Source organism: Ruditapes philippinarum, unplaced genomic scaffold (genome assembly GCF_026571515.1).
Source record: "Ruditapes philippinarum isolate M1 unplaced genomic scaffold, ASM2657151v2 ctg3784_1_1_1_1, whole genome shotgun sequence".
In the NCBI taxonomy this organism is placed as follows: Eukaryota; Metazoa; Mollusca; class Bivalvia; order Venerida; family Veneridae; genus Ruditapes; species Ruditapes philippinarum.
Window position 1 is genome coordinate 90,479 of NW_026865027.1, and position 18,229 is coordinate 108,707.

The window sequence follows — 18,229 nt, forward strand, 5'->3', positions numbered from 1 at the left end:
AACGACATAGTGATATACAGTAAATCGCTCTATCCTTACTTCCAAGGTATTGCATGTCGACTTTAAGTGTCAACAAAGGTATTGACTTAAAATAAATTAAGGTAAGGTACCTGTAATTAGTATATTTAGGAACCTGATCAAGCTTAATAATTTTATCAAAGTACTCTCTTTAACTTATTCAATTACAACTTTGCAAAACGACGTCGATTACAAAGCTGACAAAATGTTTATCTAATGGGAAAGACAGTGCTTTACACACTTCGTCTCGGGTCTACATATTATACCGTTGTAAACTTCACACTTCTGTTTATAATTGTAATTGCATTTTATAGTCTAAGTTTCATGCTTACGCACGTTCAACGACTTTACAGCTATTACCCCTGGTCATCGGGCTACTGGTATCTATCTATCAATCTCCCTGGGGAATTTTTTAACTCCGCTTAGTGCAGCCGACACTTTGGCGCAACGGAATTATACCACCCTCGCATGTACCCAGTTACACCTGGGTGGAGTGAAGCGATCGGAGGTAAATTTCTTGCTCAAGGAAATAAGCAGTGGCCCTGGTGGGGTTCGAACCCAGGACCTCTCGATCCCTTAGCGCGCTTCCTACACCTGGACTACTGCGCCTTTATAAAGAAAGCCTTTTGAGCATTACATGAAATTACAAGCAATGAAACTTATTCCCGTGATTTTTTTATAGATTTTCTGAAAAAAAGGGAGAGATTCATGATATTTAGATTAAGCTTGATAGGTCTTGATTTTAAATTAATCAATAAAATCATTACAATTTTTAATCGGCCAAATGAGATGTTTGCCTGTATTTTTGATAAACTTATTACATATCAAATAACATATCTCTTGATGGACGTCAGTGAAAATGGAAAGTTTACTTGTAGTGTCCTTTTTAGAAGCACTACTTCTTGAAACTTCATTAAAACGTTGACGTAGCCTATACTTTACACAATACTGAAATTATTACCTGCCTTGTTACTCGAATATTTCAATATCGCTAACATTGTATAAGTAAGCCTTATATGCTCCTCGTAGCATAGGTAATGTATTGTGACAATAAAATAGAGATTGAAAAGGTTACAAGAATGATACATTGTTCTCACTAATATGAAATCACATATGCTGTTGGTTTCATTTAACTCTAAACTAGATAATTCCTTACGTTACTCAGCTGGTCAATTGATCTAGAATCCAATACCAGATATAATCTTGATTGTAAAGCATATGTTGATTTCATGAACATTTAATTTCGCACATTTTGTAATATTGTTAAAAAAAGAAAACGAAGAAGAAAAAAGGAGCATAATGGCCCTGGGTCGCTCACCTGATAAACATTTCTACAAAAGGTAACAATTCTAATTTTTCAAATTGAGTTTATTCTTTTTTACACTTGCTGCATAATTCTTTTGCACTATGCCGGCTAAGCTTATTTTGACCATAGTGACATGTTTAAATAGATATTTTGTAATGAGTCACATGGTGATTATATATGCTTAAGCTCTGGATATCTTACTGTACAAAAGTGAATGTAAACTGACACTCAAGGTGGAGTGCTTTTACCCAATGGGAATGACATATTACTTTTGTAGAGGTTCACTTGGCAATGCTAAAAAACAAAAATCTTAGCGTTGTAGTTTCTCAAACTAAGACTTAAATTTATTTTTCTATATAAGTCAACATAAGATTTGTGAGCCTCAGCGTTTGGAACCTCAGAGTCATGTTTTATGTAACGTTAGTGAACACAAGGTGATAATGCAAAACGAATGTCAAAATTCTACTGAACAGTGCAGTTTCTGTAGTTTTTTCTTTAAATATTTTATTTTAAAGTCAGATTTCAGCTACTGTGATCTACTTTTGCAGCAGACAATAACAATTCTGTAATATTTGAAAAGTGAAGATATCAGGCTTAACTGTGTACAGTTAAGGAAAGAAGATGACGCTTTTATTATAGTTCTGCTATAACGACGTAACCCATTAACTAAACAATTGTTTCTGCAATTTTCTCTGTATTAAATGTCAAATTGTTATAATTTTGTAAAAGACAAAATACATTTGAAGCTTGTTTAGATTTGGTTTATGGTATCCTCTGCATATTAGTATAAAATCGTGTTTGTGTTTTACTTTTGGTTAATCATTTTGGCATTTTTGATATTTGGAGTAGCGAACATCCTACTTTACCGATATTTTTTATGAAACTAACTGATATTATGATAACGCATAAAACAAAACGTTAAAAAAATAATTAGCAACATATTTGGTTGTCTTTGATGTTTTCGTTTATTTTTTATTTTCATCTCGTATTTAATTTGGGTCCCTTTATTCCTGTATAATTACATAAAAATATATAACACACCTGCCAAGGAAGAAAAAAGATTGCTGATATCATTTCGTGATAAGCGGTAATCTAGCACTTGAGGGATAAATAAATTGATGTGAATTTGACTTGTTGACATGTCAAGGATACTGTAGTATTTGATATGTGACCGCATTACGTTCGACGATTTTTTTTGATAAACTGTTTTTATATTTTGACATTTTCCGTTAGGGTCGTACCGTATTCGATCAGATCGGAAAAAAATAAATTGTTAGCAAGCAATTATCGTATCTTATTATGAAAAACAAATGTTATATGCAAAATAAATTAAATATTTTATGCCTCTTAGACAAAAATTAACATTGGATACTGGTAATTGAATTTTCTAACAGTTTGTTTTTGTTTTTGCTAAAACCGATAAACGGATAAACATAACACCTCTAATGTTTATCATGCTATGCTTCAAGTGAGTCCATAATATTAATATATTATAAGATTTGTTTAGGGTGTTTCATATAACCTCTTTATTAACGGTAACATTTTATAGACCTTTATACAACGCATGCCGTTATTATGAGAAATGGACGGAATGAAGTATTTTTTCAACAATATTTCCCAACACAGACAGATTATATAGATAAACATAGATAGCCTTCTTCTATATATAGCCATCTTCTACAAATAATTCAAGAGAAGCATTGATGCAAAGCATCAAAGGCGACACCTAAATATATTTCTAGAGAAAGTTTTAACCTAATTATTGTGCACTGATTAGCGTCAATGTTCACTTCAATTTGAATAAACAACAAAATCAAATTAAGGCTGTAAATGATTAAGGCTTTGCTCCTCCATTTTGAAAAGTACCATTAATCATCATCAACAAATGCATAGACAAATATATTATTGTGCTGACAATGAACAGTACATTAGCAGTGCATTTGTTTAGTTGATTTTTAAGAATCAAATTAAACTAATCAACATAACATGACATAAACAGTTAAACATGACAGCTCCTACCATGTGTGACTGATACTGTGTCCGTATTAATCATCATCAATAAATGCATAGACAAATATATTATTGTGCTGACAATGAACAGTACATTAGCAGTGCATTTGTTTAGTTGATTTTTAAGAATCAAATTAAAACTAATCAACATAACATGACATAAACAGTTAAACATGAAAGCTCCTACCATGTGTGACTAATACTGTATCCGTATGCCGTTAAACCTGTTAGCGACGATGGCAAAAGGCGTCTTCTAAAAAATGCCCTTAAACATATAATAATAAACTATAATAAAAAAACAGTAGTCAGTCAGAACAAATTAATTATTGGTGTAATTATTGGTTATCATTATCTACGCAATTGACTAGGCAAGTACTAGTACGGATGCAATGAAATATTTTGTGTCGTAATTCCCCTTCCCCTTTCAATTTCATTTTTTTAACTGCCTTGATCTTAAAAGAAAAAGACATCCGTAAAGATAGCATTTTATTCGGCACTTTTCAATGTTTGCAGTGCAAAGCTGGTCAATTGCAATCCTTCGCAGTCATTTCACGATTGCGTAAAATCTTGTTTGCTTATTTCATCAAATTAACTTGAAAACACGGTTTAAGAGCGATTTGCTTTTGAAGTTCCATAACTAAAGTGTGTAACTAATGAAAGGATTAATACTGACTAATACACCAAACGTCCAAATTAAAATTATGATCATGAAATAATCTAAGAAATAGAAAATATAATACCATAAAGCAAAACTGATAGATTTCCTTGAACTTATTTATGAAATTATTTACATGGAATGATAAAATTTGACGTGTTTCCTATACTAATGTGGAGATTTAATGACTGCCATTTAATTTTATCACATCATTTATTACTACTTAACTTAATCAGGGATTATAATGATTGTTTACAACTGGTCCGAGTATAACAGCGCCTGAAGATTCAATGATTTAAGATAATGATGCATAAACTAGCATTTTGCATGTAGAGATTCCTAGCGGACATCTTGAACATGCAGTTTAGGTCAAAACAGGTACACCCAATGTGATTTAACTACTTAGTTCTTTTACGTTATCAACACCTAACGCTTGTATAAATCTTATTAAAAACAAAAACATTTACTTTCCATACGATACATGCACTATAATGGTGATGGAGAAACTTATGCTTAAACAACTGAGCTGCGAATTTTAAATTCCTTATCAAAATTAGTTTCATATATTGTTTGACCTTTAGTGCAACAGTTTTGTCCAAATAACTACTCGTTTTCTATGTTTGAATAAGTTGCTAGGTTTCTTCGACCTGAATTAAAAACACTGCTTAACGAGTGGAAATAAGTGCCCGCAGGCAATTTTTGTAACGAATTCAATAGCATCCATTCACCAAAACAAACCCTTAACGGTATCAAAAAGTCAATAAATAATGCGGGGGAAAAGATACATTATTTTAACTTAATCTGATGAAGAATTGTGTGTCGGAAATTCTACTTTGCAACAAGGCGATTACTTAGAGGCAATAATGGCCTTAAGGTATACATAATGGCCTTAGGGCCGCAGGTCTAAAGGACATTATGACTTCGAGGGTCGTTATCGCAATGGCGAGCAGTAACTAATGATACATATACACATTTACGGCGCTAATCTTAGTTGTTGCCCTTTCTAAGACAGTTGTCAATGTTAATGAAATATCCAATGATAACAAATATCTGTCCTTCAGTTTAACCTTTCGATTGATTGACTTAGAAAACGTGATAAACATGTTAGTACGTGTAAAATAAAGATGAGAAATTGTGTTTTGTTGTTGTTTATATGATATTAATATAAGATCTCCTTTGTGAGAATAACGCTTACTGCCATTTTCTGTTATCGACTTGTGTGTGTTCTTTTTAGGAACGGTTATGGTATTGTCAAGTCACAAATCCGGCGTTTTTTCCTGCCTTATTGGTGGTTCCAGTTCTTCCTTTGTTACAAATTGTTTAATAGTTCCTCAAGATCTACCTGTTGATGTAGCCCTAGTTTTATATTAATATATCAACGACTAGATATATTTTGTAGCTTTAATATTGGTTTTTAAAGTTTCTGCTTTTATGTCAGTAAAGTAGATCTGCCTTCAATCTGAAGTCATTTTCTGAACTTCCGAGGGTCATGTATTGGTTTTGAAACAGTAATTGGGTTTTTTTTCTGTTGAATTTAAAGATAGTCCAAGTTAAGCTTTGTTGATCGCGATTGACCATTTCCTTCTAAACTTAGATTTACTCACCTATTATGGGAAAAAATGACGCCGAGTAGCAGGGCAAAAAAAAAATCAATATTACCTAAATATTGCCATTATGACCATATAATGCACTAGATTTTGTTACTTTATATAATGACATAGGTATAAAAAAATTCGTATTTAAAACCACTAGACCATCAGGTGGTAAATGATCAATAAAGTATCGAATCTAATGAAATTCCTCTATAAATCATGGATCAATTTTGCCAAAATATAATATGTTCTTTTGTAATAATGTATTATTAAAATAACAACTTCAAAGCATGTTCAGCTATTAATGGCAGCATTGTATGCAATATGTAGAGGGTATTGAATGAGTGTTGGTTTGATTCTCAATTTATCTAACTAGTTGAAGGAAATCATATTATGCGATATTCTGGCGAGTATAATATTTTTTCAATCAACGACTTTACTAAAATTAGTATTCAATCTACACGAATATAATATTATATTTATCATATATCAAAAAAGAGAAAGGTTTACAGTTAAAATGAGTCACATCAAACTGATATGCACTGTGTAATATCGTTTTTATTAAATGGCTTTGTTACACTTTCTGTGATAAAACGTCGCTTTCGTGATATTTCGCAGCTTCTTACTCTTTCGGAACATATTTGCACTTATTCAACCCTGCGCTTTTTGTCTTGTCTTCAAAACGTCATTTTGTGTCTGTGAATCTTCATCGTACATGACCTATAGCTGTTCTTGGTGACTTGTAGTGTACGCGAACTGAAATTCACAACAAGTCAAACAAATTGATTTTATCAAAATCATGTCCTTAATTAGATAGGGATTCCTTGAATAACCTAGTCTGCACCAGGACTTTAAGAAAGGTCATGCGAGTATTCTGATAAGATATGAGCCAATTTCTAAACTGACGTATCTTGTTTCAGATAAAAGTAAAGCTAGGTCGGTTTTGTTATAGACCTTTAATATTTGCTGGATTGTGAAATATATAAAAGCCCGTGAAGAGATACAATTATTACTTCAAAACATACTCATACAAGGAAAGGTGAGTGGATTTTTCTCCAAAAATAATAATTTTATATTTTATACATACGAATTGCTTTTAAATGAAAAGAGCTGTTATCATATAATAATACTTTATCATCTAAGCATACCAAAATTGATATAACGCTAGCCCATGGCTTAATTCTTCCCTCCTTGAAAATGATTTTAGATAATGAATCCATATATAAATTAAACAAATAATTTTCATGCCTCAGAAATCCGTTAAAATCTATTATGATCATTTCGAAATGTCAAACATGTGTTGTCATAATATTAAATAATGTAGTAAGAACATCCTACATATTTTAAAACTGAAGAAACGAGAGTTGATTGTATACTTTTTACACATATTTTTTGTATTAAATACATGTTTACAAACATATTATACAAATGATAAATATATATCAAAATGCAAAAAGGTGACCAATGGGCAACAAATTCTTACAACATTAGATTTAGTCTTTCCAAAGAAAAATATTACAGGACAAATACTAATAAGGCAACGATGATTAATTTAAACATGTACATAAGCTTTAAGATATGTATTCGATTTCAAACAATTTTGATTTTGATGTGCAATTCATCCACAGGTTGCCATCATTAGCAATGATTCTAATATAGTTGAATTGTTGTATGGTTTTGGGGGAATGAGAGTTTGTCAATGTTTGTCACTTAAGTAGGTTAGATTAGAGCAATTAAGCCAAGATAAATGACACAATTTGGAATAAAAACAAGAACAAGTTGAAAAGTCAAATAGAATCAAAACGAGGGGTCGTCTTAATAAAGTTTCAAACTGATTCGAAAATGACAAGGTCATCTTCATATTCTAAATTTTCAAGATCAAACAATTATGTTTCTATGTAAAATGGATAATAAGATCGAGTTTCTCGAAATAGTATTATCTGTTGTTCAATGTAACTTTTACATTTGAATAAGAAATGTTAGGCATTTTAAATCACAATATCACATGGGCAAAAAGGATCTTCGCGCAAATGGTTATCATATAAAAAATTATTTAAATTACTGCAATTATTTCTATAACGTGTATGCAATATTGATTAGTATCTCTGGCCATAAAAATAATACTTCGGAAACGTTAACGTTGGTGCTTTAAACAAGTTTTTAAATATTTTGAGTGTCCGAGAGTTTCGTATATCGGGGGTCGAGGTCTTTACATAATTCTACGGAGGATGGTGAAAACGAAACGATGCATTATATAAATGAGTGCGACTAGTTATAGTAATATAATTGTTATTATTTCGCAAAAGACAAGAAGTAGTTTCTGATACACTTGACGGACATAATGAATATAAATATTCAGATAGATAATTGTTTCTGATTTATAAACAATTACAAGTTTTTGAATTTTTGCCTGACAGAACCGACTATTTTGACCAAGCAATCTATTGATTAGAACATTTATTTATTAAGGTCGGAATTACAAGTACTTTAAATGTAACTTAGACCGTTATAGCAAACGGATAAAGAGCTATCGTCAGCGAAAAGTCTTGTTACTACACTCAGAAGCTTTTCAGCAATATAGGTCACATATATTAGAAATAAAAAGGGACCAAGGGCCGAGAAGTACAGTAATGTCTCGTTACAATAGCAAAATGTAAACAAAGTAATATTTTTGACTACCATACAAAATATTAAGTCACCTTAATTATTACTAATTGCCAACAAAGCAAAGAAAGCAAATGAATTATTTTGGGGGATGGGGGTGTTACTGTAACGTGATAGAAAAAATTAAAACAGATTTTGAGAAATGAAAATGATAGCATTTCTGGGGCATAAATGGGCCTTTTTGGTAATAGAATTGTATATTGTAGTACGTATATTAATATATATATATATATATATATATATATATATATATATATATATATATATATATATATTATTTGTACATTATGATAAACGAATCTAGTTCTTTTTATTACTGACATAACAATCATACTAACTTATTAATTTACAAAAACTATGTCAAGGGAAGCACTACCATGCTACAAACTTTGCTTTAGATGCAAAGGAGCTAAAGTAAAACTAAACATGGAGGCAATGTTTTATTAACATGATTATTGTTTGAATATGAAAAAGAATACTTTCAAAATACCTGTTTGAAAGGAACCCATGATCGTAATATTTCTTTTTGAACCAGTGACTCATGCTTAACAGTTAAATCGCTGCTTAAAATAGCAGGATAATTCTTTATTCTGGAATATTTTATTCTGTTAATGTACTATATTCATTTGTGTTTAAAAAAAAGACATTCCATACTACAAGAACTACTTTGATAAATGCCCATGCCATACTAAAATCAAGTTTTTTGATAAATTGTGTTAAACTATTTAATTAGAAATAAGATTTGATATTTCACTGAGAAAAAAACAATGCTGTTTAACTAAATATTTAACTTAATAGTCATGGTGATCTTGATTGATAAAAAGAAAACAATGATGTAAATTTACATCCAAGTATTAATATTTCATGACTTAAGAAGTAAGTTATGTTCACCGTACCGTCCACTTCTTTAGATAAGTTACGATTTAATTTTTGTTAAAGATTATGATTTAATTCTAAAGTTTATGACTAATTACTTCATTCTTATGTTTCATGATTCAATGCACAATCTAATGTTTTATGCTTTAATTTTAATAAACGTATTTCATGGTTTAATTCTACATTCTAATGTTTTATGTTTTAATTCTACATTCTAATAAACGTATTTGATGGTTTAATTCTACATTCTAATAAACGTATTTTATGGTTTAATTCTACATTCTAATAAACGTATTTTATGGTTTAATTCTACATTCTAATAAACGTATTTCATGGTTTAATTCTACATTCTAATGTTTTATGATTCGATATTACATTCTAATGGTTCATGATTCAATTCCAAATTCTGATGTTTCGTTATTTAATTATACATTTTAAGTTTCAAGACATTCAATTTTAGGACTTTCACTAAAGTTTTCATTCATGGCTTACCTTTGAAAATAGTTTATACTATTAATGAAATGTGTTCTTTATATTACAGATAGTGAATTTTAAACTTCTTAACAAATACTGAAGACGAATAAATGTTGTTTATTTATACGTTGCTTTGTGTGTTTGTGGCGTGTGATGTCACTAACGCAAAAGATACGAGTATCACCGGGTAATTATTATACCTTAAACTTCCTGGCTTTCTTAAATAAATTCTCTAGCTTCTGTTCGTTTGTTCTTGATATCAAGATCATCTTACAGTAAAGAGTCTGCTCAGACGGTCAGACTTTTCGGACGTGCAGGCTGGCCTGCCTATATATTGGTGACAAAGGCTAGCCAATTTTAGTTCTCGCTAGATCGGGGTTAAACACAACGTGTTTATATGGGCATTTTGATTAACATTATTTTAGTTTTTGTTTCTCTCAAAAATAAAAATACATGTAACAAATGGCCAAAGGAGGGTTCTAAACGCGTTTTCTATCAAATAGCTTGTATTCAATAAATTCATTGTTATCATTGAAAAGATTTAATACTGCTAAAATTAATATAAACAAAATCTACATCAAGTTTGGTGCTATACATCCTTGTATATGAGTGGAAAGTCGATTTCTGCTGATTTCTTATGTATCATTTTTTTTTAGATCGCACTGGATAGTTGTTCCGGACAGATACACCCCTGGGGTGCCGATTCCGCTGACGTTTAATTTCTACAACATTTCCGGGGTTGATGTCGATGTACAAGTCGACTTGATACGTGATGATCATCATAGTGTGTCAACGCTTACTCATACCTTCAAGGGAGGTAATGACCTGTTAATACAATTGCGGGAGATAACTGTTTTTTGTGTTTATTTTTAATATTCAAGAGTTCAGACATACGCTTAAGATTGTTCATAGAGTAGGGTATATATAAATAGATTTACAGTATAAGATAAAGTATTATAAGGCGTAACTAAAATGAAGAATAATCACAATCAAACGTGCAATAGAAGCTTCTCAGTAAGATTTGATTGCTGTATTTTTTGTTGTTTTTTTCCAAAGAAAACAGTGACCTCTTTCCCTTTCTTTCGCACACTGAGGCGTAAAACGAAAACGTGAAAATACGCAAAATGATCAGTTTGTCGTAATTTTCTGCTTTTTAACATTCGTTCTGCGTGGTGGTAGACAAAATCACTTAAACATGAAAATACGAAAAAATGACGTTAAACGCCTGACATCATCTTGTAAGAAATATGCGCGTCACAGACAAAAGTTGTATAAGGCTGTACATATGCTATCTTTTTTAAATCTTAGACTATACATATGATAAAACAATTATTAACTACTGAGCCATAGAATATGATCTGGCTATCGTCTCGTTCAAAATGACCTCTTCCGGTGAAAATCACATCAAATTCAATGTCTCACTAGTCAATAATTGTACGATTTTTCATGGAGCTATTATAACATTAGATATTTATTATTGTAATTATTTATGTTTTTCAGCCAAATCAGAACTAGTGCAATTAAAGGTAAATAAATAGTTTATTGTACACAAATCTTATCATATTTTACACGTTCCTGTATAACTCATTTTAATTAGCCCTGCCTGGGCATTGAGGCTTTTTATTACTATTAATTTACGCTTTACACATAATTCTTTATCTAAGAAATGAGTGAATTGGCCCAATAAACCTGCTCATGAAAATACAGATTTTTTAAGTTCTCATACAAACATAGATTTTAAGAGGTTAATTGGTAAAATATTTTAAAATTTGCAGGTACCAGATACTGGAGATGATCCGAACAGGTACACCTTACTGATAAACGGTCTAAATGGGTTATTCTTCCAACAGCATGCCATTCTTTATTACGACTCTGGTGCCGTACCAGAAATGTTCGCAATTCACATACAGACGGACAAAGGAATATACAAACCAGGACAGACAGGTACGTTGTTAACAATATATTCTAAATATTTTGCCTAAAAAGCTTTTTTGCGAGTATTTTGTCAAATGTTGCCTTTACTGCTGTTTTTTTTACAAAAGGACTTTAACTATGTGGCTAATCCATAAAAACCAGGGGTGTATTGGTCATTTCTTTCACTTTTTGTACGAGTATTTATATTTATTTTTAAAGCGTTAATTGAAAAAAAAAGAGTAGTTCATATACATAGAAACTCGTAAAATGACAACGTGTGCCGGCATTTTAATAGGATAATGATTTCTGTAATAAATATTTTATTCATGAAAATATTCTTTGATAAAACTGAAAACGTTTATAGTTTTGGTAGATATAAAAATAATTTTATCACATGTTTTTTTTATATTTATTTGTAAATATAAATTTTTTAGAGTCATGTAAATATCAATTTCTTAGAGTCATTAAGTTGTCATAATTTGTGTAAGTCTTGCAGGTAAAGACAGAGCATTGCCTTGTGAAAAAATGATTGGTGTGAAAATAATTAAAAAAAGAAATCCTATAATTGTAGTGATTTCAACATATGCTTAATTTTTTTTCAGTTCGTTTCCGAACATTCGGGATATCCTCTGATATGATGGTTTACAGTGGTCAATTTAATATCTCAATTTACGTAAGTGTTTTAATTTATATCAAACAGACTGAACAGACCGATCGGTGGTTTCGAAGACATAATTATTTTTGTTGTTGTTGATTTTACTTGTCCCGTCCTTCATCCCAGATTTGTAACATTTTATTTTTTGTCTTTAACCTGTGGTAAATATTGAATTTGTTTAAGCCAGTGATATGTGTTGTAGGCCATATCGCTTCCTCATATTTGTTACGAACACTGGCTGAAAACAAGTCTGCAATTATCAAAATTTTTAGTTTCATTACCATTGCTCTTGATTTTCATTGTTTCTGAAAATATTTACATTGTATACGTTTAATTCAAAGGTAAGGTTATTACCCGACAATTCATTTCAATAATTTAGAAATTTAAAAGTACAACATGTATTGTACTAAACTCTAGGACCCAAAGGGCAATCAGATGAAGAAGCTCGTTAATGTATCAGAACCTATCTTTGGTGTTGTTGAAGATTTTTTCGTCATGGACACCGAACCAGTGCTTGGAGAGTGGAGAATTAAGTCCAAGCGTTGACAAGGACAGTGGGTTAAGCACAGGCATTTGTTGTTATTTAATTCTTCTATGTAAAAATTAGAATTAACAACAAACAAACACTGCTTCCCTCCTGAAAATTGAAATGGTCGTGGACCAAATCTTAAGAAGAGGATTCCCGAACGAGGTCAACAAGAATAGAGTAACGTTTCACTTATATCGGCCTCTACAAAACTCAAAGCAACGGCATCTAAATGGGCTCTAAAAAGGGGCATGTGAAGATAAGGGGTCGGACATTAACCAAAAAGAGGTGTAATTGTAAGTATAGAAATATTTTTGAAGAAGGGATTGTAGTAAAATTGTGAACAGATAAAGGGAATAAAAATTTAAGAGGAAGAAAATACGTACCGATAAATAAAAAAATAGATAGTTGTTCACATGAAGATGAACATTGCTAAGTGCATGTCTTTGATTCATATTATCCAACTCAAATAGTGTACTTCATCGATTTCAAGCAAAAGCAATTCATTAGCAAAGGGTATTTTTATTCTGTTGCCTTTTGTGTTGCTTTTAAATACTGACTAGAAATATAAGGTCAATTAAAGTTCCATCTTGATTATTTGTTGTTGGATTTGGGTTTTAGTATGCATCCCCGTTCATGTTATTTATGCTCCCATTGGGTTTGTGTTTTTGTTTCATTTTAAGTAATGAAAATAAAACTTTTCCTTCATTTTAAATGAAGCAAATAGTTCACTTCGATTTAAAGCATTTTTTTTATGAATTTATTCCCTTTTCTTTTAACCATTTATAATTGTAGAGAGAAATTTTGCTTACGATGATGGATCAAAGTGATTTCTTCATGTTTATTTTTCCATTTCGTTAATTTCTAGTGCTTTTATATTTTTGATTCACTTTTTCAACCAATTCCAACGACTAAAATACTATGGTCAAACTTGAAAATGACTCTTAATTTTATACTACTTAATTGCAATTATAAAATCATATCGATGCATTCATGCCTCATATATGGTCAGTGATACAATGTATGCATTGTCAATTAAAGTTATTTCCATCTAGTTACCCACCTTTGTGTAAATGTGAAAGTGCAGGAAAAAAGTAAAATATTTACATTTTTGCCATATTTGTGGTCAATTTCATATTCTACTTTTAAAAATTATCCAATAATCCTACATGGCACAAGTAAATTTCTATAAATATATATTATATATATATTATATATATAATATATAATATATATATATATATATATATATATATATATATATATTATATATCAAACACAAATGAATTAGTATTAAGTCTCACTTATAGCTCATTGCATGGGAGCACTTTATGGGAAGGTCAAAAATGTATGTTTCCAGTTTTCACTCCAAATAAATATGGTTGTCGGTATATATTTTTGTTTCTCACTTTAACAGATGCTAAACATTTTGTCATTTATCTAACTGTAAAAAGTTAAAAAGTTAGGGGGCGTGGACAGTAACTTGCACTTTCCAGTACCGTCCATGAAACAGGGCTCAATCAATAATCTTGAGCCTTGCCATACCATTTCTCCAATATTTTGCAGGTGTTATGGTGAGCTTTCTTTAGTGGATTCTGTATTTTTATCTATTGATCTCACCATTTAGTCATATGTAATATTATGCTTATATGTCTATAAATATATACAAGAGATAAATGTGGTGTAGATCGTCATTATTAATGAAAATTTAATAAATTATATCATATATTTTTCTACAATTTATACATAAGCTGAAATTGTCTAGAAAATCTTCTCATCTTTTGTTCTCTCTCCATTATATAGGTTTTTGTCATATTATAATATTGTCATATAAACTGTTAGATAATGAAATATTCATTTTGGATAATTTCTTTTATAAAATCTAAGTAGATTAATAACTAAAATTATATTTTATTCACTAAAGTTCTTATCAATTGTTAATTTAGAGTAATCTTATGGAATGTAAACATTAAATTAATGATGGATGTAAATGACTATTTGTTCTCGAACAATTTTTAACAAAATATATGAATTTATTATATAATCTATAAATAGCTTTGAAATGCCTTTCCCTGATTGGCTTACAAGCAACTATTTGTAAAAAAAATAACAGGTCAATATCAGAGTATATTCACTGTTTTTTTTCCTAAAATAGATTTTCGAAGTATATTCACCGGTTTATCTTCTAAAAATAGATTTTCTGGAAATCCCTAAAAGACGCGAGACTTTGACGTGACGTCACGCCAAGTTTGTTGTTATTATTCTAAAGAAACGTTTGGTTTGGTGTACATAAGAGTCAAATGAGTCTATCTTAGTGACCGTTTTTCATTTTTAAGAAAAATAGGGAGTAGCATGCCAATGGAAAGGGCCAAATTATGGAAATGGTAGACAAGCTGAAAAACAATGATTTCCGTCGTATGCAATGGCAGATGTTATAAGCCATATAAAAGCTATTTATAGATTATATAATAAAACAGATATGTACTTTTTAGTTGTTGAATATGATGTGATAAATACTGAAAAATATTAATTTTTTCAGTACATATCACATCATATTCAACAGCTAAAAAGTCCATATTTGTATAATATGTGGTAAAGGACACAATTACCGATATACAATGTATAATGTTTTCGTGGTATCTGACGCTATAAACTATCAGCTTATATTTTTATAGTATAACATAGCTCTTCAATTATAGACCAATTTAACTTTTAAAAAATGGAAAATAAAACATCAAATCGAGATATTTATAAATTGTGTGTTTTTTCTCCTTTAGACAGCAACTGAAGAGAAATATTTCAAAGTGGATAAATACGGTAAGGTGACATCATGTGTTTGTTCGTTTATTTTCTATTATTTTAAGTAAGCAACAAACAAATGTTTGTAAATATTGAGATATTTTTTAATTAATGAAGTGTTAGATTTAAATCTTAATGTATTAAATTTTTTGTTTGTTTTATTTCTAATCATATAATACTGTTGCAGGAAATGTCATTTCCATAGGAATATTTTTTATAAGATAAGTTATAAACTATAATTATTCAAACTCGATCTCAAATAATTTTATTTCGTTATAATAGCACATATAACATATCTTTAGGTTGAAGACATGGATTTTCGAGGAATACAAAAATACCATGTAAAACATATAAAATCATAAAAATGACGTGTTTGAAGTTCTGTAAAACTATTTTCTAATTAAATTTGCATAATATAAATATTTAGAAAAGATCCCTTACAATTATTAGATTCAGACAATAATTAATTAGTTCTGCAATGTTCAGTATAAAAACATGATTATATGAAATTTATAAGCTGCATATACTTATCTCTGATCGTTTATTACAGTATTACCAAAGTTCCAGGTGAGCGTCGAATTACCTCCCTATGTGGTCACAACGGACAAAGAAATGCATGGCACCGTCAGACGCTAACGTAAAATTAATAAATTATTTATATTTTTCTTTTCAATTTTTTACTTTATTTATATCTTTTAATTTTTAAAAGGAGTCAACGGTGGATTTTTTATACCATTTTCCTACGTCCTGTTTTAGAAAGTAACCAGTCCCATAATTTACAATTTTTTTTTAAATTTTAATAGATCTTAAAGATGGGTAATCCCAATTGAATTATAACGTTAAATTGTAATTAAATTTTAAACATAACAGTCAAACCACTAAAAATTTTTATACGGGGGAAAGTTGTTACCAAGTTCATGTGAAGATACATGATCGATATAAACGTAACATGCTATATGGGGAACATAGTTAACTGTTTTAGAAACAACAATATTATAATTCGTCATCATTTTAAAATGTTTATTCTCAATCACATTGATCTTTAATCTATTTTTTTCAAGCAGTAAATACACTTTTGAAAGTAATGATATCAGTTATAATTCTATCTTTAAAAGTAATGATTTCAAATTATATTCCTATTTTAACAGAAATCGATATCAGTTATATTTTATTTTTTTAAAAGTAATGATTTCGGTTATTTTCTATTTTTTTTAAAGTAATGTAAAATTTATTTTCTATTTTTAAAAAGAACATTATATCCACGTTTTTGTTTTCTATTTTTTAAAGTAATGAAAAATTTTCATTTTTAAAAATTTCTTATATTTTTTAAATTTAATGATATTTTTTAATTTTCCTTTTTTTTAAAGTAATGAAAATTTTTTCTTTTTTTAAAAATTATAAAAATTTTTTTTTTAAAGAAATTTAATTTTTAAACCTTTTTATTTTAAAAAATTTTTTTTTAAATTAAAAGAAAAACATTTTTTTCTATTTTTAAAATAAGATAGAGTTTTTTTTTTTTTTTAATGTTTTACTGTTCCATATTTTACAATAAACATAGGGTTTAAGCCTGTAATAGGCACATTTAAAGCTGTATGCAGACTTTGGGACTACACCCAATACCCAGGGAAAAATTCCCAGGAAAATGAAGTCTTTGGTTAAAGGCTGTTTTTTGATGTATTTTTTTTTATTTTTTATTTATTTATCTTTTTATAAATTTTAAAAAACCCACGTTTTAGTCATATGAAAAAATAAATTTATCCCTTTTTTCTAAAAAAGGAAAAAATTTTTCTCTACTTTGGCAAAATAATTTTTTTTTTAAAACTGGCGTTAACGATAGAATTTTGCTTTGTTGTGAATTTTCCCTTTTCAGGATTTTTTTAAAAAAGGGGCATAGCATCTTTTGGCCCAAATTTAAATGATATAGGTCAAAAAAAACGTTTTTAAATTTCTCAATTTATTTATAATAATGCACTTTTTAAATTTAATTTAAGCAGAATAAAATTCTTCTCCCTGTGCTTTTAAGTTTTTATTTTGAAAATTTCTCTAAAAAGATCGTTTTTTAAAGGGAAAAAAAAAATTTAAAGGGAAACTTGGGGGGGGAAAATTTTTAAAAAAAATTTAAACATTATAAAAAATTTTTAATAATTTGAAAATCAGGGAAGATATCAGGGTTAAGTATTTAAAAAGGGAAAAGGGTTGTAAAGGGCAGATTTAGACTTTTTAATTTTTGGGTTAAAAGGGAAAATGCTCTTTAATTTTTTTTAATTTTGATTTTAAAAATTTATTTCTCGTAAAAATTAAAAATTCAGTTTTAGTTAGTCAAGTTTGTTACAACTTTATTTTTGTTTTTAACTTATGTTTTTTTTTTTTTTTAAAAGGGGAAAAATTTGGAAAAACCCAAAAAATTTACCTTTCCCTTCAGTAAAAATTTAACAAATGAGGTGACCCCTTAACTTTTTTAACCCTTTTTTGGGGAAAAACTTGCGGGGTTATCACCTCTGAAAAAGGGGTCCGTTACAAAAGAGTTTTTAATAACATAAAAAAAGAAGGCAAAATTTTCGGGTTTGTACGGGTTTTTAAAGATTTTACATATATTTATGCTCACCCTTTTTTTAGTAAAATATTCAATCATAAAAAATTTTTTTGGGAAACCCTCTTAAATTCTTATGTAAATTTAAATTTTTAAATTTTTAAAAGAATGAAAAAACTAATGAATAAATAAATGTGTGGGGGGGCTGGT

At 29.3% G+C, this 18,229-nt stretch overlaps 1 protein-coding gene across 1 annotated transcript; it reads left to right on the plus strand.

The window, feature by feature from the left end:
* Positions 1–6,503: 6,503 nt before the first annotated feature.
* Positions 6,504–12,710, plus strand: LOC132727604 (CD109 antigen-like). The gene is made up of 7 exons (XM_060713162.1): positions 6,504–6,620; positions 9,663–9,782; positions 10,252–10,412; positions 11,096–11,121; positions 11,371–11,539; positions 12,112–12,182; positions 12,582–12,710. The coding sequence occupies exons 2-7, from the start codon at positions 9,706–9,708 to the stop codon at positions 12,708–12,710; spliced, it is 633 nt and encodes a 210-aa protein (XP_060569145.1). The 5' UTR covers positions 6,504–6,620; positions 9,663–9,705.
* Positions 12,711–18,229: the final 5,519 nt, after the last annotated feature.